At 46.9% G+C, this 21,238-nt stretch overlaps 2 protein-coding genes across 4 annotated transcripts; both read left to right on the plus strand.

Moving 5' to 3' along the window:
* Positions 1-3,830: 3,830 nt before the first annotated feature.
* On the plus strand, positions 3,831-5,653 carry RBM8A (RNA binding motif protein 8A). 2 transcript variants are annotated; one of them, XM_008153138.3, is made up of 6 exons: positions 3,831-4,190; positions 4,457-4,516; positions 4,601-4,678; positions 4,839-4,975; positions 5,230-5,366; positions 5,521-5,653. In XM_008153138.3, the coding sequence occupies exons 1-6, from the start codon at positions 4,124-4,126 to the stop codon at positions 5,564-5,566; spliced, it is 525 nt and encodes a 174-aa protein (XP_008151360.1). In that variant the 5' UTR covers positions 3,831-4,123; the 3' UTR covers positions 5,567-5,653. The 2 variants fall into 2 exon arrangements, with proteins under 2 accessions (XP_008151360.1, XP_027983672.1); XM_028127871.2 differs by having other exon boundaries at positions 3,832-4,190; positions 4,604-4,678.
* A 5,972-nt stretch (positions 5,654-11,625) lies between these two features.
* Positions 11,626-20,633, plus strand: PEX11B (peroxisomal biogenesis factor 11 beta). 2 transcript variants are annotated; one of them, XM_028127868.2, is made up of 5 exons: positions 11,626-11,884; positions 12,649-12,764; positions 13,459-13,660; positions 19,226-19,666; positions 20,259-20,633. In XM_028127868.2, the coding sequence occupies exons 1-4, from the start codon at positions 11,829-11,831 to the stop codon at positions 19,629-19,631; spliced, it is 780 nt and encodes a 259-aa protein (XP_027983669.2). In that variant the 5' UTR covers positions 11,626-11,828; the 3' UTR covers positions 19,632-19,666; positions 20,259-20,633. The 2 variants fall into 2 exon arrangements, with proteins under 2 accessions (XP_027983669.2, XP_054567854.1); XM_054711879.1 differs by lacking the exon at positions 11,626-11,884 and adding an exon at positions 11,971-12,057.
* Positions 20,634-21,238: the final 605 nt, after the last annotated feature.

A 21,238-nucleotide genomic window follows, 5' to 3' on the forward strand; every position in this document is an offset into this window, starting at 1 on the left:
CGGAACATCAATGGGTGCCTCCTGCGTGCCCTCCACCAGGGATTGAGCCTGCCACCTGGGCATGTGCCCTGACCAGGAATTGAATTGGCAGCCCTTCAGTGCATGGGACATTGCACAACCAAATGAGCCACACTGGCCAGGGCAAAATAGACTTTAAAAACAAAGGCTATAGTAAGAGGCAAATAAGGACACTACATAATGATAAAGGGAGCAATCCAACAAGGGGATGTAACACTTATAAACATTTATGCACTCAATACAAGAGTTCCTAAATATGTAAAGCAAATCTTGATGGCCATGGAAAGAAATATTGACAGTAGTACAGTCATAGTAGGGAATGTTAATATCCTATTCACATCAATGGATAGATCATCCAGATAGAAAATCAACAAGGAGAAGGCAGCCTTAAATGACACACTTGATCAAATGGATTTAATTGGTATCTACAGAGCACTTCACCCCAAAACAGCAGAATATACGTACATTCTTTTCAAGTGCATCTGGAACATTTTCTAGGATAGACCACATGTTAGGACACAAAACAAGTGTCAATAAATTTAAGAAGACTAACATCATATCAAGCATCTTCTCTGCTGTGAAACTGGAAATCAATCACAAGAAAACTGAAAAAGCACACAAAGACATTTAGGCTAAATAACATGTTATTAAATAATGAGTGGGTTAACAATGAGATCAAGGAAGAAATCAATAGATGCCTTGAAACAAATGAAAATTAGAACACAACAACCCAAATCTATGGGACACAGGGAAAGCAGTCCTAAGGCCTATCTCAAGAAATACGAAAAAAGGAGGAACCAAGATGGCGGCATAGTTAAACAACTAATCTGCTGCCTCACACAACAATTTCAAAAATACAACTAAAAGACAAAACATCTACCACCCAGAACCACGGGAAAGCTGGCTAAGTGGAAGATATACAGCTAAGAAGAGAAAAGAGCACAAACGCTGAAAAGCTGAGGTACGGAGGCACGCGAATCGGGCCGGCGGCGGGCGGTTGGGTGCGCGGCTTTTCTTCAACCCGCAGGGAGACAAGCTCCCGATCACTCTGAAATCCAGTTTCTGGGGACACTCGGGGGACCCAGACACCTACAGGGAGAAGCTGGACTCTCGGCCATCGGGTCGGAAAGTGAGAGTGACTTTTTTGCAGTGGTGCGCCCAGCAATTATTGTTTACTGCGCTGGAGTGCGGGGCGCAGGGACTTGGAAACGTGGAAAGGCAGAGAGGGCTGACGGCAGCCATCGCCGTTGGCCACGCCCCAGCCTAGTGACGCCCTGAGACCCCGCCCAGCCCTGAGGCCCCGCCCCGCACATTCTACAAACCCGCCCAGGCTCCACACAGTGGCTTTTGCATATAAATGGCCTGTTCTGTGACAGCTCAACCAAATTAACTGTAGCTCTAGTCAGACTGCTCCAAATCCGCCCAAGCAAAGGAGGAGAAAACTAGCCCTTGCTGTAGCTCCTGCTGGGGGACACACAGTACACAAGGGTACACCAAGAGTGTCCACCTCAAGTAACTGGGAGGCTGACCCGTTGAACCAATAGGACACCTAGTACACAAAACTACCCTACCAACTTAGGGAAGCAGCGAAAATGAGAAGGCAAGGAAACAGATCCCAAACCAAAGAAATGGAGGAGAACAAGCGACTGGACATAGAGTTCAAAACCACGGTTATAAGGTTTTTCAAGAATTTCATGGAAAAGGCCGATAAATTCCATGAGGACCAACTAGAAATTAAACATACACTGACTGAGATAAAAAATATTATACAGAGACCCAAAAGCAGACTAGAGGATTGCAAGAATCAACTCAAAGATTTGGAATACAAAGAGGCCAAGGACACTCCTCCAGAGAAGCATGAAGAGAAGAGAATTCAGAAAGTTGAAGACAGTGTAAGAAGCCTCTGGGACAACTTCAAGCGAACCAACATCAGAATTATGGGGGTACCAGAAGAAGAGAGAGAGCAAGATGCTGAAAACCTATTTGAAGAAATAATGAACGAAAACTTCCCCCACCTGATGAAAGAAATAGACTTACAAGTCCAGGAAGCGCACAGAACCCCAAACAAAAGGAATCCAAAGAGGACCACACCAAGGCACATCATAATTAAAATGCCAAGAGCAAAAGACAAAGAGAGAATCTTACAAGCAGCAAGAGAAAAACAGTTAGTTACCTACAAGGGAGCTCCCATACGATTATCAGCTAATTTCTCAACAGAAACCATGCAGGCCAGACGGGAGTGGCAAGAAATATTCAAAGTGATGAATAGCAGGAACCTACAACCAAGACTACTCTACCCAGCAAAGTTATCATTCAGAATTGAAGGGCAGATAAAGAGCTTCACAGATAAGAAAAAGCTAAAGGAGTTCATCACCACCAAACCAGCATTATATGAAATGCTGAAAGGTATTCTTTAAAAAGAGGAAAAAGAAGAAGAAAGATAAAAATTATGAACAACAAATACATATCTATCAACAAGTGAATCTAAAAGTCAAGTGAATTAAAAATCTGAGGAACAGAATAAACTGGTGAACTTAATAGAATCAGAGGCATAGAATGGGAGTGGATTGATAATTCTCAGGGGGAAAGGGGTGTCTGTGTGGGGAGTATGGGAAGAGACTGGACAAAAATCATACACCTATGGATAAGGACAGTGGGGGGGAGGGGGGAGATAAGGGCAGAGGGGGGTGGGAACTGGGTGGTGGGGAGATATGTGGGGAAAAAGGAGAAACAATTGTAATCTGAACAATAAAGATTCATTAAAAAAAAAAAAGTTAAAAAAAAAAAGAAATAAGAAAAAAGTCCTAGCTGGTTTGGCTCAGTGGATAGAGCGTCTGCTGTGGACTGAAGGGTCATGGATTTGATTCTAGTCAAGAGCACATATGGTGGTTGCAGGTTCTATAAGGGAAGCAACCAATGTATCTCATGTCAATGTTTTTCTGTCTCTCCCCACCCTTCCAAACTCTCTGAAAATCAATTGAAGAATGTCCTCACGTGAGGATTAACAACAAAGAAACAAGTAAAAGCTCAAATAAACAATCTAACTTTATACTTAAAGGAGCTTGAAAAAAGAACAACAAAGCCCAAAAAGAGTAGAAGGAAGGAATTAGTAAAGATCAGAGCAGAAATAAACAAAATAGAGTCTAAATAAATAATACAAAAGATCAATGAAGCCAAGAACAGGTTCTTTAAAAAAAGATAAATAGATTGGCAAACCTTTAACCAGATTCATCAAGAAGAAAAGCGAGAAGACCCAAATAAATAAAGAAATGAAAGAAGGGAAGTAACAACTGACACCAAAGAAATACAAAAGATTGTAAGAATCCCTAACTGGTTTGGCTCAGTGGATAGAGCGTTGGCCTGCGGACTGAAGGGTCCCAGGTTCGACTCTGATCAAGGGCATGTACCTTGGTTGCGGGCACATCCCCAGTAGGGGGTGTGCAGGAGGCAGCTGATCGATGTTTCTCTCTCTCAATGTTTCTAACCCTCTCTCCTCCTCCCTTCTTCTCTGTAAAAAAATCAATAAAATATATTTAAAAAGAAAGAGAGAGAGAGAGACAGAGATAGAAATTCGGTGCGCAGTATGAGCCAGCATTGCAGATTGAACTCTTTATTTTTGTTTTTTAATGCTCACATCACAGATCCTGCAGCTCCTCGGAACAGGGTAAAGGCCTGGAAGTTTTGAAAGAAAGAAACTTTCTTCAACTTCCACTTCCTAGTGTGAGTGAGAGACAGAAGGCAGCCCTCCACTAAAGAAATTATGCTGGGCTTTCCTGCCAGCAGTATTTCTCCAGGTTGCCGAGGACAGAGGAAGCCATTGGTTCGCTGTCGGCGCGTGCCCCGCCCAGGGGCGGCTTTCAGCTCACGGCCCGCTCAGGACTACAGAGCACTTCCGGCTTCCGACCTGCTCAAGATGGCTACCGGGGTACGTCCGGCTCTTCCCGGACGGGGCCCGCCTCCACGTGCGCATTTTCACCGCGTCGAGGGCAGGACTTAGAGTAAGCTTTTGATTGGTCAACGGGACAGGTGACCTTTCCCCTCCGCGACAGTTTCCCGGGGCTGCTTAGATCCGGAGCGGCTCGGACGCGGGTTACAGGGAGGCAAGATGGCGGACGTGCTGGATCTTCATGAGGCCGGCGGCGAGGATTTCGCCATGGATGAGGATGGGGACGGTGAGGACAGTGGAGGCGGCTGCGGGAAGCGGGGAAGGTGCGAGAGAGGGACGTGATAGGGCAACAGTGCCCCTTCCTCCCGGCGGGGAGGTGGGGAGCGGGGGAACGGGGTTCCGCGGCCTGCAGACTCCGCCCCCGGCGGCGGCTTGGGGGCGGGGCTAGAAGGGACTGGAGGTGGTGGGGTCCGCTCTCGGAATGTCTGGGGAAAGAGACTGTTGTTCTGCATGTTACCTTTGGCACTTATTCTTCCACTTATGGGGTTACAGAGAGCATCCACAAACTGAAAGAAAAGGCGAAGAAACGGAAGGGCCGCGGCTTTGGCTCCGGTGAGTGTGAAGAAAATGGGGTCCGTTGTCCTGGGGAACCGTGGGAAAGGGGGCTTTTCCGGTGATCGCGTGCGTGTTTCCTAGAAGAGGGGTCTCGAGCGCGGATGCGGGAGGATTATGACAGCGTGGAGCAGGACGGCGACGAGCCCGGACCGCAGCGCTGTGAGTAGCCGGAGCCGGTGGGCGTGTGTCTGCGGGGAGTGGGAGGCAGTGAAGTGAAACCCGTCGGAAAGGGGTGCGGGGTCTGGAGTCGCGCTCACCCTGCTGCTGGGACCCTCTTGAGCTTTTCTCTGTGTGCTCACCTCCCTCCCTTCCCCAACAGCTGTCGAAGGCTGGATTCTCTTTGTCACTGGGGTCCATGAGGAAGCCACGGAAGAAGACATCCATGACAAATTTGCAGAGTATGGGGAAATAAAAAACATCCACCTCAACCTGGACCGGCGCACAGGCTACCTGAAGGTACTGAGTTCTACTCCTTGCCTCTCCCCCATCACCCTTAGACAGCAGGGCAGATCTCCCCTGGTCGCCCTGGTCAGCCAAGAGCAAAGTTGAAATTAAATGACATTGGAAATTGGTTTTGTTAGACACAGCAGAGACAGGAACTGACAGACCTGTTGTGTGTACAGTAGGGATATGTGATGTACATTGTTTAAAGTTAATAGAACATGGCTTGGTGGAACAGGGTTTTGATAGCCGTCTTCCGCTTGCCCTAGGGGTATACTCTAGTTGAGTATGAAACATACAAGGAGGCCCAGGCTGCGATGGAGGGACTCAATGGCCAGGATTTGATGGGACAGCCGATCAGTGTGGACTGGTGTTTTGTTCGGGGTCCACCCAAGGGCAAGAGGAGGTAAGGTGGAGTGGGTACTATTTTTTAATGCTCACATCACAGATTGATGTGAGACACTACCTTGGTGAAGGGAATATGAGCAAAACAGAGAAAGGACATTGCTAGGTCCCTCTGATGGACACCCCTCCCCCCCCCTTCCTTTCCTTTTTCCTAGAGGTGGCCGCCGGCGCAGCAGGAGTCCAGACCGGAGGCGTCGCTGACAGGTCCTCTGCTGGCCAGGTGTTCGCTCCAGAGATTCCATGTGACCACGGGGCCGGGGTGGAACTCGCTGTTTATATTTAATCCTTTACCCTGTTGCTTAGTGTTTTGGACGTTTGTGGGGGTTTTTTTTGGGGGGGAGGGGTGAATTATAAATAAATGTCCCATTTTTGTTTTCTACATTTAAAATTATTTTCTTGCTCTAACCTTGCAAGCTCTGAAGTGCTATTTACAGTAGGCAGTGTGGGACACTGTGAAGGTACTTTTCCCAGTAACTGAATTCAGTGAGTTTCTACATTAGACATAGTCTCAAGTCTCAAAGAGTCAAAGTAGAAACACTGCTTAAGGTATTTATTTTTCTTGGAAGCTAAGAGAGCAGGGGTAGAAGTGAGATGTTTTCAGGATATTAACGAATAATTATTCTGTTCCTATATACTCTGTCCTGAGCAAATGGATGTTATAGGAATGTTTTCTTTTTGTTCCTCCTGCCCTTACTGCCACATGTGTTTGTACCTCCAGCTGTTTAAGGGCTGAATCTCCAATGGAGCATTCTCCCAGATTCTCTTTCCCTAAAGGAGTCTATGCAGAGTTCTTGGTGCCCACTTTGGCAGCCAAGGTGAAGGCCCCTTGGAGGTGATCCAGAGGAGCATTGATGAGGCCAAAGAGAAGAGGAGGAGGCTGGGAGGAACTCCAGTTAGCACTGTGAGAGAGAACCAGTACCGGAGACCCAGCGAGTAGTAAGGTGTCCGGCCGAGGACAGAGGTCAGCTACATAAGCAGGGCTAGTCGCAGGTCCAGAGACAAACACGGGGTGGTTGTCCAAGGAGCGGCGGAGGGCAAAGTCACTGGTAGGTTTGGGATTTAGAAAATATACTGAAATTCTGAACCATTCAGCTGCGGACCTGAGTATGGGGTGAACTGATGGGTGGGCAGTGAGATGGAGCTCCCCACTGCAAGGAAGAGAATGCTGCACACCCTCTTCTCCTTCGAAACTTGGGACTATGCTCCTTTTCCCCCAGGGATTATGACAGACATGCTGGCAAACAGTTTTGATGTGGGTTTTTTTTCTTAATTTTATTGATTTCAGAGAGAAAGGTAGTGGGGGAGAGATAGAAACATCATTGATTGGCTGCCTCCTGCACATCCCCCTTACTGGGAATTGAGCCCTCCACCCGGGCATGTGCCCTGACCGGGAATCAAACTGTGACCTGGTTCATAGGTAACGCTCAACCACTGAGCCACGCCAGCGGGCAAGGTTTGCTTGAGGTGCTGTGCTGTATGAAGCTACTAAGTTTACTTTAAGACTTCATGGTGTCCCAAGAGTAAAGGAGAATACTGATCACGTTTCTCCTTAATCCTTCTCCACCTAACTCAAGTTCAGATGATGGCTAGAGGTTGGTTAGAATTGGAGGCATTCAAGAAAATTATGTGCAGCATCAGGTACTAGAAATACAGTTAGAATCTCACTTTTGGTTTGGTAAATAGCTACCAGATAAATGAGGCCAGAGGCAGTTGTTTGAGGGTATGGATGAGAGCCTGGGGATCGAAGTCTCACCTTCCTTATTGGGGAACTAGACACTGAAGACAATGCGGCGATAGCAGATGGTCATGGCAGTCAGGGGCATAGACGGGGCAGCAGAGGAAGAGGTTATAGGTACTCCCTTGCCATTGAGCCTTGAAGCTGCCTTTGGTAACACACTGAGTGAAGGGGCCTGGGCCAGCTTGGCGGATGGTATGGAATAGCAACAGCTGGAGTGGGGTTGAGGACCATTATCACTGATCCCCTTCCACCTCCCCCCAACCTACCCACCATTGTCACACTTGAATCTATGCAAAACACTACAGTGCTGAATTGATGTTTCATCCACGGTGCCAATATTTAAAAGGTTTAGAAATGTATCTTGAAAATCCCTATGTCCCCTTAGGCTATGGAGCTAACCATTAAGTTTGTTAAATCCTGCAACGGAAAGAATCCTGTCTTTTTTCTTTTTTTTTAAATTACTATGCTAAACATTGCACTTTATAAAAGGATATCTCTATCGCCTCACCAATATTTTTAGCTGAAATGATTTTCCTGATGTGTCTGATTAATTCTGTGGGGGAAAAATCTTGTATAAAATGGGTGTTGCTAAAATTTCAGGCCATTGTGCAACCACTCTGAGGTGACCTTTAGTAATAGACTTTTGTACAGTAACTATAATAGTGAAACAATGTTAAATAATAAAACTTAACATTTTCCAAATGCTCTTGGCCGCCCCTCCCCCTTTTTGGTAAATTGCTGAGTTTTTTGTTTGAATCAGTAGAGTATTTTTCAGGTTTGAGCTTTCAGGTAAGTTAGTACCTTGGTTCAGGTAAGGTAGATTTGAGTCACTATTAGTTTGGTAAAAGGCAAGCTTTGTAGGTGTCAGATTCCTAAATATAAGACATTTGGAAAAGTGATTTTGCAGGTGGAGGGGCTTTTAGGAAAGGTAGATAGTATCAGCCATAGACATACAATGGCATGAACTGCTTGGAGTTACATGAGCTAGTTGGACATTGGTCTTTCCTCTTCCCCTATCTTGCGTCCATACATTCTGGGGATTTGGAGTTTTGGGGTGTGTTTTCTTTGCACTATGCCTAGAAATACTTGACATTGTGAGAAGGGGTTGGAAAAAAGGTCAGGCTCCTGGACTTACATTTGATCCATAGCCTTACTTCTGCCTCCTCTCGTTACTTTATATGCAGTTTACCTAAAACCTTTCTTTTAACTACTGGAAACTTTCGGTTACAGACTAATTTCTAACTACCCCATACTCCATCACACTAACACCACCTTTTTTTTAAAAAAAAAATGTTGTTTTTTTCCCCCTGGCTGGGTAGCTCAGTTGGTTAGAGTGTCATCCCAATATGCACACCAGGGTTGCAGGTTCAATCACCAGTCAGGGCACCTGCAGGAGTCAACCAATGAATGCACAAATAAGTGGAACAACAAAATCGATGTTTCCTCTCTTCTCAAATCAATAATAAAAAATTTGTTTTAAACATATTTTTAACACTGATATTTTAACAACATGCAGAATATGTTGTGCAGAATTACACAAGAGGAGACTATTTTGGAACAAAAAATATCTCACTTTTTGCACATGTATCATGTTACCACCAGTTTGCCATTGAAACAAATGGAGATTGAAACTATTAATCGGGTCAGGCTGTAAGAAATAATGAAATTCATCTTGTGGCCCATGGGTTTCAAATGATTTAGCCAAAGTCATATAGCTAGTAGTGGTAGAACCTAGACTCAGGAAAAAAGCAAAATAAAACAAGCAAGCAATGCAACAAAAACAGGCTTCTAACCCCCAAGTCCACACCTAAAATTTACTTCATATGAACAAACCCAACTGTAATTCCTTTTACACGGAGGCAACAAGTTCTTTTTAAATCTTGGGTTTAAGAAGGTCCTATTTACAACATACTATTGGAAGATTTTATATATGTATACATATATGCATATATATATATGTATATATGAACTACACTGAGTGGCCAGATTATTATGATCTCTGAACGCATAATCTGGCCATTCAGTGTACATCCTATATAATAAAAGGCTAATATGCAAATTGTCCCCTCAACCAGGAGTTCGACCAGCAGGCAGGCTGGCCAACCACCCATGTACCCTCCCCTTGGCCAGGCTGGCCGGACCCCACCCATGCACGAATTCATGCACTGGGCCTCATACATATACAGATTATTATGCGTTCAGAGATCATAATAATAATCTGGCCAGTGTATAGTCAGACTAGATTTTGATTATAATTTTTTTTCTTTTTTGGTAGTTATATTTTTAATATTTGAGGGTTTAAGGATGAAATCTTTGATTCTAATGCATTGTCATCCAAGAGATTAAAATGTTAGCCCCCTTCTAGATGTAATCCTAATCCTAGTCTCAGAGATGCTCTACCTATCTTCCCTCCATCCCCTGTGGTAGTGGGTTTTGTTTTTGTTGTGAACAAAATTGCTTCATGTTTAACTTTTTCCCTAGATTCTAGTTCATTTTCCTATTGAGATTAGATTACCTGGTACTCAAGTTCAGATGCTTTCTTTTCCAGTTTCTTTTTTTTTTTCTCAAGGCCACCAAAAATTTTGGTTGCTTCCGAAACCGGTTTGGCTCAGTGGATAGAGCGTCGGCCTGCGGACTGAAAGGTCCCAGGTTCGATTTCGGTCAAGGGCATGTACCTTGGTTGCAGGCATATCCCCAGTAGGGGGTGTGCAGGAGGCAGCTGATTGATGTTTCTCTATCATTGATGTTTCTAACTCTATCCCTCTCTCTTCCTCTCTGTAAAAAAATCAATAAAATATATTTTTAAAAAATATTTTGGTTGCTTCCCCCCCAAAAAAAAAATGGGGAGAGAGATCTTTCCAGTTTTTTGTGTGTTTAAAGTATACTTTTATTGATTTCAGAGAGAAAAAGAGGGAGAGAGAGAGAAACATCAATAATGAGAGAGAATCCTTGATTGGCTGCCTCCTGCATGCCCCCCATTGGGGATGGAGCCCACAAACCCAGGCATGTGCCCTTGATGGGAATTGAATCTGGGACCCTTCAGTCTGCAGGCTTATGCTCTATCCACTGGGCCAAACCAGCTAGGGCTTTATGCTTATCTTTACCATAACATTTGACTCTACACCAGGGGTCCTCAAACTTTTTAAACAGGGGGCCAGTTCACTCTCCCTCAGACCGTTGGAGGGCCGGACTATAGTTTAAAAAAATCTTTATTGTTGAAAGTATTACATATGCGCCGCCCCCCCCCCCCATTCACCCCTGCCCCAGGCCCTCACCACCCCCCACTGTCTGTGTCCAGGGGCTGTGCATATTTGCATACAAGGTCTTTGGTTGATTACCTCCCACCCTCCCCTGCCTTTCCTCTGTGATTCTGCACTCTGTTCCATGCTTCCATGTCTCTGGATCCACTTTGTTCATCAGTTTATTTTGTTGATTAGATTCCACATATGAGAAAACATGGTCCACAAAGGTTTAGCCAAAACCCCTGGCTTCTCTTCCTAATAGACCCTTCCATATGTTTCCTCCCTGCCCTAGAGTTTCTGCAGCAATCTCCTGAAGCAAGGTAGGACTGGGATGATACAAATGGGGAAACAGTGTAGTAAAACAAAGCTGAAGGAAGAGGCGCAGATAAAAGTACTGCTTTTAAGAACAGAGATACCAATTAGCATGCATTGATCTTAGCATGGGAAAGAATATCAGACACTGCCCCCTGAGGATTGATGGCTGACCACCACCAACCACATGACATGACGCTGAAGGCTCATGTTACGGACCCAAATTCTTGTCCAGTCTAGCGGGTGGCGGTCGAACTCAATGACCACAGGCAAGAAAGCTGTAGCCTACATGGCCATTAGTTTCGGGAATGAGTGTCCGATATGCGATGTCCCTGGCCAGCCATTGAGCAGGGATAGTCCAGGTGGCATCTAGGGGCATAACCACAAAAGCGGCCAGTAAATCTAGGGCTGCTCAGTGGGCAAAGAGGCGCCGGACCTGACGGGCGGAGCTGACTGGGTGGCGGCTGTGGCACCGCAGCAGCGCCAGGTTCCCTCCAGCGGAAGAAAGAAACGGCACAGTGGTCACTCCCACTCGGACCTTGGCTGCCGCCGAGACGGGCAGCTCTGAGCCTTCATCTCACTCCTAATCCGGCCCAGGTCTCCCCTCCGCCGACCCCCAAGGGGTGCCTTGCCTGCAGACATGGTGACTTGGAAGGGAAAGGGGCGGAGGTGAGGTGTGGTTTGAAGGGGTTAACTTCGGCGACTGCTGTGCTGGAGGCACCTGTCTGGATCCTGTAGGGAACGGGGGTCTGGCGCTGGCTTCTGCTTCCGGAGACTTAGTCCCTGGAGCCCTGCATGGGCCAGAGCGCGTGTGCCCGTCGGGTGTTCCCACCCTAATCCAGCGGCCGCCCCGGACCGCCGCCGCGCCTCTCGCCCGCCCCGCCCCGCAGGCCCCACCCCTCCCCTCCCCGCAGGCCCCGCCCCGCCCCGCAGGCCCCGCCCCCGCCCGAATATTTAAAGCGGAATGTGCGAGCGGGGAAACTGACCCTCGGAAGTGGCGGCACTCGAATCGAGTCGCGCTTACGGAGACCCGGAGGCGAGCACTTCTCGGAAAGGCCGCCTCCGGGGCGGGCTCCACCGCTTTCTTTTCTGACGACGTTTGTCCCTCGCGAGGCCCCGTTGAGCGACCGGGAGGCGGGGCGGGGCGCGCGGGGCCGGGAGCGGCGCCGCCATGGACGCCTGGGTCCGCTTCAGCGCCCAGAGCCAGGCCCGGGATCGGCTGTGCAGGTGCGGGCGGGGGGCGGGGCGGGACCCGCAGACCCTCGTGCGGCGAAGTCAGTTCAGCTACGGGGGTCAGGAAGGGTCAACTCGGGCTTCGGGGGCCGCGCGGGCGTGAGGCGCTGCGGGAGCCGGCCGTGCGCTGATTCGTTTCTGCCCCCGGGAAAGATGGTGAAACTGAGGCACGAGAGGGCCAGCGGGAGGCGCTCAGGGCTGCCGCGTCCGCGGGAGACCCGCACGGCCCTCGCTGGGCGGCGGGGCAGCGGGCGCGCTGGCCCCGGAGCGCGGTGGCGAGCGACCGGACTCTGCCCCGAGCCGAGGACCGGTTCCAAGTGTCCCTGTCCCCTTCCCTGCTGTCACCGCGAACTCCGCCTCCGTCCTGCCTTCCGCTCAGTTCCGCTCCAGGGCCTGGGGAGCTCCTAGTTCGCCCCTATGAGGAATAGTGTGCCCCCAGGGCCCCCAGGGTCCCCAGCCTCACCCCTCACGGACCGCCCGCTGGTGCTGGCCAGGGCCCCGCGCCGCTGTCCTCCAGCGCTCAGCCCGGCAAGTCTGATGTCTCAGCTCTGAGTAGTTACCCCCCCCCCCCCCCCCGGGCTCCTCTTACCCCCGGGCTTTCCCCTGGCCTGGCCTGAAGGAGAAGCACTGAGTTAGGGACCTGAAGAGCAGGAAAGGGAGTGGCCGCAACCTGGGAAAGGGAGCCCGTCCTTGCCTTTGAAGGACACTTCGGCGGGGAGGTGCGGGAGGTCCCGCCTTTGCTTGCCTGTCTCCCGCAGGGCCGCCCAGTACGCCTGCTCCCTTCTTGGCCACGCGCTGCAGAAACGTGGGGCCAGTCCTGAGCTGCAGAAACAGATTCGACAGCTGGAGGGTCACCTGAGCCTAGGAAGAAAGCGTAAGTAACTGTAGGCTTTATACCCCAACACTCCCTCCACCCCCGCTATTCTCTCTCCGTCCCCGCTTCCTGTTTTTACCTTCTCTGCCAGTTCTGCTCCCTCATTCGGCTTTGCATTCACCCCCTACACGCCCCCCAATTGAGGTAAGACAACAGGAGCGTGAGTAATGAAGGACTGGAGAAACGGGCAAGTTTGAGAACACTAAACCGGGACACAAATTATTTAAAATTTGAAGTAAAAAAGAATGAACTGTTTCTGCTCTTTTTAAATATTATTTGGCCCTAACTGGTTTGGCTCACTGGATAGAGCGTCGGCCTGTGGACTGAAGGGTCCCGGGTTCGATTCCGGTCAAGGGCATGTACCTTGGTTACAGGCACATCCCCAGTAAGGGGTGTGCAGGAGGCAGCTGATCGATGTTTCTCTCTCATCGATGTTTCTAACTCTCTATCCCTCTCCCTTTCTCTCTATAAAATAATCAATAAAATATATTTTTAAAAATAAATAAAAAATAAAAATTATTTGTAACACCTTAATAAAGAAATTTATAAAAAATAAATAAAAATAAAAAATAAATTATTTGTTTTTGTTTCTATCACTTGCTCAACTTTCACCCTCTTGCTTTTTCTCTTTCTCTGTTTTGCTCTCCGCCTCGCTACTTCCAAATCTCTGCTTTTTCCTGCGGATCCCCACAAGTTCTCCGCCTGGGCAACTCAGCAGATGCCCTCGAGTCAGCCAAACGCGCTGTGCACCTGTCAGATGTTGTCCTGAGATTCTGCATCACTGTTAGTCACCTCAATCGAGCCTTGTACTTCGCCTGTGACAATGTCCTGTGGGCTGGAAAGTCTGGACTAGCCCCCCGTGTGGATCAGGAGAAGTGGGCCCAGCGTTCATTCAGGTTTGACAGCCTTTTACTCTACAAGACCGTCTGTATTCCTCATACCACACAGCTTGCCTTTCATGAGAGAAAGACCTCTCAGGGCCTTCCCAGAATGTGCACGTCTTAATCACTCGCCTGCTTCTAATCTCCACTTACATCTTAAACTGTCAGAGGACAAGGAATGGAGGAGGTGGAAGACAATGCTCTTCCATAATGAATGACTCAGATTGGGAAAGACGTTATGTTACTTTAATTCTGCTTCTATCTATACCATAGGTCAGCGATTTTCAACCTTGTTCATCTCATAAACTAATTACTAAAATTCTACGGCACACCAAAAACACATTTTTTGCCAACGTGACAAAAAAGTAGGTTTAATTTTGATTCATTCACACCGGATTGCTATTGTGTTGGCTATTGTCATTTTTTTTTTTTTTTTACTTGACAAACCAAGGGAAAAGAGGTCAGTGCCCCTGGCTAAATAGTCAGGTATTGCATGTTTTAAAAATTCTTGTGGCACACCAGTTGAAAATCGCTGCCATAGGTTACTCTCCTCACTACCTGCTCATCAGTCATTCTATAAATATTTAGTAAGTGCTTACTGTGGTCCAGGGAATAAAGCAGAGAGCCCAACAGATATGATTCCTGTTCTCATGAAGCTTCTGGTCTAGTGGGATAATCATATGTTAAAACTAGAGGTCTGGTGCACAAATTCATGCACAGGTGGGGTCCGGAGGCCTGGGCCAGCTGAGGGGAGGGGCCGAGGGCAGTGGGCGGACTGGCCCCGCCCCCTGGTCTAACGCCAGTCCAACTCCTGGTCAAGGGGACAATTTTCATATTACCCTTTTATTATATAGGATTATTATATAGAATAAGTAAACACCAAACCAGGTATATGAGGAAAAGTACAGGATGTTGTGAAATAAATAACACTAAGATTGAAAGATCAGGAAAGAGCCCTCGCTGGTTTGACTCAGGGGATAGAGTATCATCAGCCTGAGGACTGAAGGGTCCTGGGTTTGATTCTGGTCGAGGGCACATTGCCAGGGTTGTGGGCTTGATCCCCAGTGGGGAGTGTGTAGGAGGCAGCTGATCAATGATTCTTTCTTTTTTTTTTTTTAAATATATTTTATTGATTTTTTACAGAGAGGAAGAGAGAGGGATAGAGAGTTAGAAACATCGATGAGAGAGAAACATCGACCAGCTGCCTCTTGCACACCCCCCACTGGGGATGTGCCCGCAACCAAGGTACATGCCCTTGACCGGAATCGAACCTGGGACCCTTGAGTCCGCAGGCCGACGCTCTATCCATTGAGCCAAACCGGTTTCGGCTCAATGATTCTTTCTCATCATTGCTGTTTCTATCTCTCACCCTCCCTCCCTCTCTGAAATCAATATAAATAAATAAATAAATAAGATCAGGAAAGAACTCTTTGAGAAAAATAATATTTTAGGTAAGACTTGAAGTTTGAGTAGACAAAGCAAACAGTAGCAGAGAACACCTTTTCAAACAGAAAATAGCATTTTCTAAGGCTTTGAACCAAGAAAGACTTTGGGGAATTAAAAAAATAGAAAGAAAGCCAGCAGAATGGATAGCATTGAGTAAAAGGCATACTTTCAAACTGGAGGGGTAGATGGGTCAGATCACTCATGAAAGACAATAATGAGATTTTTTGCTTAGTTTTTAGAAAATTTTTATCCTAGCCCTGGCTGGTGTGGCACAGTTGGTTGGAGTGTCATCCTGTCCTGTACACCAGAAGATGGCGGGTTCGATTCCTGGTCAGGGCACATACCCAGGTTGTGGGTTTGATCCCTGGTCAGGGTGTGTGGCAGAGTCAGTGATCAATGTCTCTGTCTCTCTGTCTCTCTGTCTCTCTGTCTCTCTGTCTCTCTCTCTCTCTCTCTCTCTCTCTCTCTGCCCTCCCTTCCTCTCTCTAAAATCAATTTTTAAAAATAAAAAAATAAAAATCCTGAGTACAGTGGGTTCTAACTAGGGATATGACATGATTTAAATTGTGTTTAAAGAAGATTGCTCTTGCTGCAGTGTGGAGAATGGATTGCAGTAGGGCAAAAGAGGAAGAGAGGCCGTGATATGGCCAAGAGATATGCCTTGAACTAAAGAGCTGGCAAGTAATGAAGGTGCAGAGAAATACGATTTGAGAATAAAATTATCTGTACACATATCATCTGTATTTGTTTCTTGTTATGCTATGATTCTCTGTTCTTTTAGATTATATTAGGTAGCATCTTTCTATCTCCATTTCTGTGTTGTTTTTCTACATGGCATGTGATGTATGAGGGCTGTGGACAGAGGCATGATTGAAGTAGTATGGAAAAGCACTTATCTAGAACAGTTTATATGCCATGTTTATTCATTTCATTCAACAAATATTTATCAAGCTCTTACTATAAGCAGTCACTGGTCTAGGTATAGGGACCCAGTGGTAAAGACAAACAAGGCCCCTGCTCCTATGGCGCTCACATTGTAATGGGAGGAGACACACATAAAGATTAAATGAAGCCCTAACCGGTTTGGCTCAGTGGATAGAACGTCGGCCTGCAGACTGAAGGGTCCCAGGTTCGATTCCGGTCAAAGGCATGTACCTTGGTTATGGGCACATCCCCAGTGGGGGGTGTGCAGGAGGCGGCACACAGGCTGACACTTTATTTATTTATTTTTTTAATGAATCTTTATTGTTCAGATTACAATTGTTTCTCCTTTTTCCCCACATATCTCCCCACCACCCAGTTCCTACCCCCCCCTCTTTCCTTACCTCCCCCCCCCCCACTGTCCTTATCCATAGGTGTATGATTTTTGTCCAGTCTCTTCCCATACTCCCCACACAGACACCCCTTTCCCCCTGAGAATTATCAATCCACTCCCATTCTATGCCTGATTCTATTAAGTTCACCAGTTTATTCTGTTCCTCAGATTTTTAATTCACTTGACTTTTAGATTCACTTGTTGATAGATATGTATTTGTTGTTCATAATTTTTATCTTTCTTCTTCTTTTTCCTCTTTTTAAAGAATACCTTTCAGCATTTCATATAATGCTGGTTTGGTGGTGATGAACTCCTTTAGCTTTTTCTTATCTGTGAAGCTCTTTATCTGCCCTTCAATTCTGAATGATAACTTTGCTGGGTAGAGTAGTCTTGGTTGTAGGTTCCTGCTATTCATCACTTTGAATATTTCTTGCCACTCCCGTCTGGCCTGCATGGTTTCTGTTGAGAAATTAGCTGATAATCGTATGGGAGCTCCCTTGTAGGTAACTAACTGTTTTTCTCTTGCTGCTTGTAAGATTCTCTCTTTGTCTTTTGCTCTTGGCATTTTAATTATGATGTGCCTTGGTGTGGTCCTCTTTGGATTCCTTTTGTTTGGGGTTCTGTGTGCTTCCTGGACTTGTAAGTCTATTTCTTTCATCAGGTGGGGGAAGTTTTCGTTCATTATTTCTTCAAATAGGTTTTCAGCGTCTTGCTCTCTCTCTTCTTCTGGTACCCCCATAATTCTGATGTTGGTTCGCTTGAAGTTGTCCCAGAGGCTTCTTACACTATCTTCAGCTTTCTGAATTCTCTTCTCTTCATGCTTCTCTGGATGAGTGTCCTTGGCCTCTTTGTATTCCAAATCTTTGAGTTGATTCTTGCAATCCTCTAGTCTGCTTTTGGGTCTCTGTATAATATTTTTTATCTCAGTCAGTGTATGTTTAATTTCTAGTTGGTCCTCATTGAATTTATCGGCCTTTTCCATGAAATTCTTGAAAAACCTTATAACCGTGGTTTTGAACTCTATGTCCAGTCGCTTGTTCTCCTCCATTTCTTTGGTTTGTGATCTGTTTCCTTGCCTTCTCATATTCTCTGCTTCCCTAAGTTGGTAGGGTAGTTTTGTGTACTAGGTGTCCTATTGGTTCAACGGGTCAGCCTCCCAGTTACTTGAGGTGGACACTCTTGGTGTACCCTTGTGTACTGTGTGTCCCCCAGCAGGAGCTACAGCAAGGGCTAGTTTTCTCCTCCTTTGCTTGGGCGGTTTTGGAGCAGTCTGACTGGAGCTGCAGTTGGTTAAGCTGCTCCAGAACAGGCCATTTATATGCAAAAGCCGCTGTGTGGAGCCTGGGCGGGTTTGTAGAATGTGCGGGGCGGGGCCTCAGGGCGGGGTCTCAGGGCGGGGCGGGGTCTCAGGGCGTCACTAGGCTGGGGCGTGGCCAACGGCGATGGCTGCCGCCTTTCCACGTTTCCAAGTCCCTGCGCCCCGCGCTCCAGCGCAGTAAACAATGATTGCTGGGCGCACCACTGCAAAAGTCACTCTCACTTTCCGACCCGATGGCCGAGAGTCCAGCTTCTCCCCGTAGGTGTCTGGGTCCCCCGAGTGTCCCCAGAAACTGGATTTCAGAGTGATTGGGAGCTTGTCTCCCTGCGGGTTGAAGAAAAGCCGCGCACCCAGCCGCCTGCCGCCAGCCCGATTTGCGTGCCTCCGTACCTCAGCTTTTCAGCGATTGTGCTTCTTTCTCTTCTTAGTTGTAAATCTTCCACTCAGCCAGCTTTCCCGTGGTTCTGGGTGGTAGACGTTTTTGTCTTTTAGTTGTATTTTTGAAATTGTTGTGTGAGGCAGCAGATTAGTTGTTTAACTATGCCGCCATCTTGGTTCCTCCCTCATTCAGGCTGACACTTTAACCAGCTGGTCAGCACACTTCTTTTTTGTTTGTTTTGTTAAATAAAAGGATTGGATTTAAATTATTTATAATTTGACTCTGAAACAACTGAAGCTTATTCTTTTTTTTTTTTTTTAAATATATATTTTATTGATTTTTTACAGAGAGGACGGGAGAGGGATAGAGAGTTAGAAACATCGATGAGAGAGAATCATCGATCAGCTGCCTCCTGCACACTCCCTACTGGGGATGTGCCCGCAACCAAGGTACATGCCTTTGACCGGAATCGAACCTGGGACCCTTCAGGCCGCAGGCTGATTTTCAACAGGGAAAACGAAGCCTGGGCTTCCTTCCCACCGGCCCTGGCATCGGGCTGAAGCTTATTCTTTTAAAACAAATTTGTGCCCGGCCGGTGTGGCTCAGTGGTTGACCATTGATCTATGAACCAGGAGGTCACGGTTTGATTCCTGGTCAGGGCACATGACCGGTTGTGGGCTCGATCCCCAGTAGGGGACATGCAGGAGGCAGCCAATCAGTGATTCTCTGTCATCATTGATGTTTCTATTCTTCTTCCCTCTCCCTTCCTTTCTCTGAAATAAAAAACATATTTATAAAATAAAAATAAAAAAAATTGTATTACTGTAGTTCAAGTTGAATGTGTGTATGTGTTGCCAAGTGGAAAAATGAAATTTGAGGTTGATCTTGGAAGATTTAATGATGCTCATGAACGTTAGCCCAGGATCTTAAGGGAATTGTAAACATATTACTTACAGAAAGGTGGGAGGACATTTCTAATAGTGGGCACTAGTACACATCCACTTCTGGGTTCTAATGTGTGATCCTTTGCATTTTGGCGGGAAAAAACTGTTTGAGTGTTCTGTTGGATATGCTAAGTGGGTACCCGTGCCCTTACTGACCCTTCCGTCCTGTGTATCTCAGGTACTATCTGTTTTCTCTCATCATGAATTTGAGTCGTGATGCTTATGAGATTCGCCTACTGATGGAACAAGAGTCTTCAGTTTGTAGCCGGCGACAGAAGGGTTCTGGAGGAGGAGCCCCAGGAGGAATTGAAACTGGGGGACCTGGGGATCCAGGGACTCCAGGAGGAGGCCTACCCCAAATAGCCCTGAAGCTTCAGCTCCGCGTCCTGCTCCTGGCTCGGGTCCTTCGGGGTAATCCCCCGCTTCTGCTGGACGTAGTCAGGAATGCCTGTGACCTCTTCATTCCACTGGACAAACTAGGCCTCTGGCGCTGTGGCCCCGGCATTGTGGGGCTTTGTGGCCTCGTGTCCTCCATCCTGTCTATTCTCACCCTCATCTGCCCTTGGCTACGACTCAAGCCCTGATACACTGGCACAGGATAAGGAGGGGACCTGAATTGGTAAGATGGAATTTTAGATTGTCCCCAATGTCCCAGCCCCATCCCAATTCTACTCCTTGGTTAAAGTTAAAATCCAGAGATTTAGGGGTACACCAGGGGTGGGGTATGTCTGGCCCAGGGGCCGTATAAGGCGCACAAAATCATTCGGTCTGCCCTGCCAAGGCATTGGGGGTGAGTTAATTAAATGTTTGGCCCAATATATCAGGCTAACTTTTAAGTTGATAATTTTGTATGACCCATGAAAGATGTTATAAATGTCCAAATGGCCCTTGCCAGAAAAATGGTTCCCCATCCCCGGGCCAGAGGGAGGAGCTTTGGGGAAGATGAAGTGAGGAAAGGTGACTTGTGTAGTTAGGATGATTCTGATGTTCAGATCTGCTGGAGCTTTTGTTCTTTTCCTCCTTCATTGCATTGTCTGTGTCTCTCTTGACTCTTTTGATTTTGTCTCTTAAGTCTTAGATTCTGTCTCTGGGTTTGTTTTTTTCCCCTTCTCAGTCACCTGTCCTAGGAATTTAATCAGCAGCAAAATGCCTTTTTGATAGGGGAGAAGGTGTGTTCTGTAAGATTCTAATTGCCTTCTTTTTCCTCACAGAGGTGGCTTGTGGCAGATTTTACCCCCTTCAGATTCCAGATTATAATTTTAAAGACTTAGTCCCAGGGGACTCTTCCTTCATGCCCCGGAAGTGGTTCGCTGCTTCCTCTTCCTCCCTCCTAGCTACCTCACCACCCTCGCTCATGACTTGGCCCTTACCCTTCCCTCTACTCACATCTGCAGATTTCGGCTTACACTTCGACTTCAGGGCTTCATCTGTAGCCTGTTCTTAGCCCATTGCCTACCCAGAATGATGCCATGCCTAACATCTTGCTGTAAATATTGTACAATGATTCTGTGTAAATAGATAGGCCCCTGCTCCCAGTGGAGAGCAAGCCTTCTAGGCCAGCCAATAAAGATCAGTTTGCTCATTGATGTGTGGTCTGGTCCTGTGTGTTTTTATCATCTAAAGCCCCTATTTCTGTCACTAAGGTTTGGATTTTTCATGGCATTAGCCACTGCATCATGACTCACAGACTTTTATTGACACCTAAGCTCTACAGGGCATCCTACTAGGTGGTAGTGATACAAAAAGCTTAACTCCTCAGTCCCAGCGTCAGATGTTTGTAGCCTACTTGGGAAGATGAGAATCTAATGTTAAAGTAATTATACAAGTTCCACAAGGCACATGCCATCCCAGTTCAGTTTATAGTCCCTCCAAAAACTGTAGTGCCACAGGCAGCAGAGGCTGAGTCCAAACAAAACTAAGTGGATTGGCTTGGTCTGTGGGCTTGTACCTCACATGTTGGGACTCCCCTGGGTGGTTAGGTAAATGAAACCAGTTATCAGCTCTTTATTGTTTAGATCTCAGGTTGAGATGAATACAGTTAGGAAGTAAAAAGTGTCTATCTCCCACTCTTTATTCCAAACCCAAAGAAAGCATTCTTGTCTGGAAACAACAAAGGACAGGAAAAGGGAGAAGGAAACAGCAGAAAGAGTCCAGAGTTGTGTTCCCTTTGGATTTTGAGATGACGCCTCCA

This window comes from Eptesicus fuscus, chromosome 22 (genome assembly GCF_027574615.1).
Source record: "Eptesicus fuscus isolate TK198812 chromosome 22, DD_ASM_mEF_20220401, whole genome shotgun sequence".
Lineage (NCBI taxonomy): Eukaryota > Metazoa > Chordata > Mammalia > Chiroptera > Vespertilionidae > Eptesicus > Eptesicus fuscus.

Bases quoted from the DNA above. Each gene is read 5' to 3' on its own strand.
- RBM8A (XM_008153138.3), top strand. From the start codon at position 4,124: ATGGCGGACGTGCTGGATCTTCATGAGGCCGGCGGCGAGGATTTCGCC. The intron at 4,679-4,838 runs GTGAGTAGCCGG...CTTCCCCAACAG, and splicing joins CGAGCCCGGACCGCAGCGCT to CTGTCGAAGGCTGGATTCTC. The intron at 4,976-5,229 runs GTACTGAGTTCT...CGCTTGCCCTAG, and splicing joins GGCGCACAGGCTACCTGAAG to GGGTATACTCTAGTTGAGTA.
- PEX11B (XM_028127868.2), top strand. From the start codon at position 11,829: ATGGACGCCTGGGTCCGCTTCAGCGCCCAGAGCCAGGCCCGGGATCGG. The intron at 11,885-12,648 runs GTGCGGGCGGGG...TGTCTCCCGCAG, and splicing joins GCCCGGGATCGGCTGTGCAG to GGCCGCCCAGTACGCCTGCT. The intron at 12,765-13,458 runs GTAAGTAACTGT...GATCCCCACAAG, and splicing joins CCTGAGCCTAGGAAGAAAGC to TTCTCCGCCTGGGCAACTCA.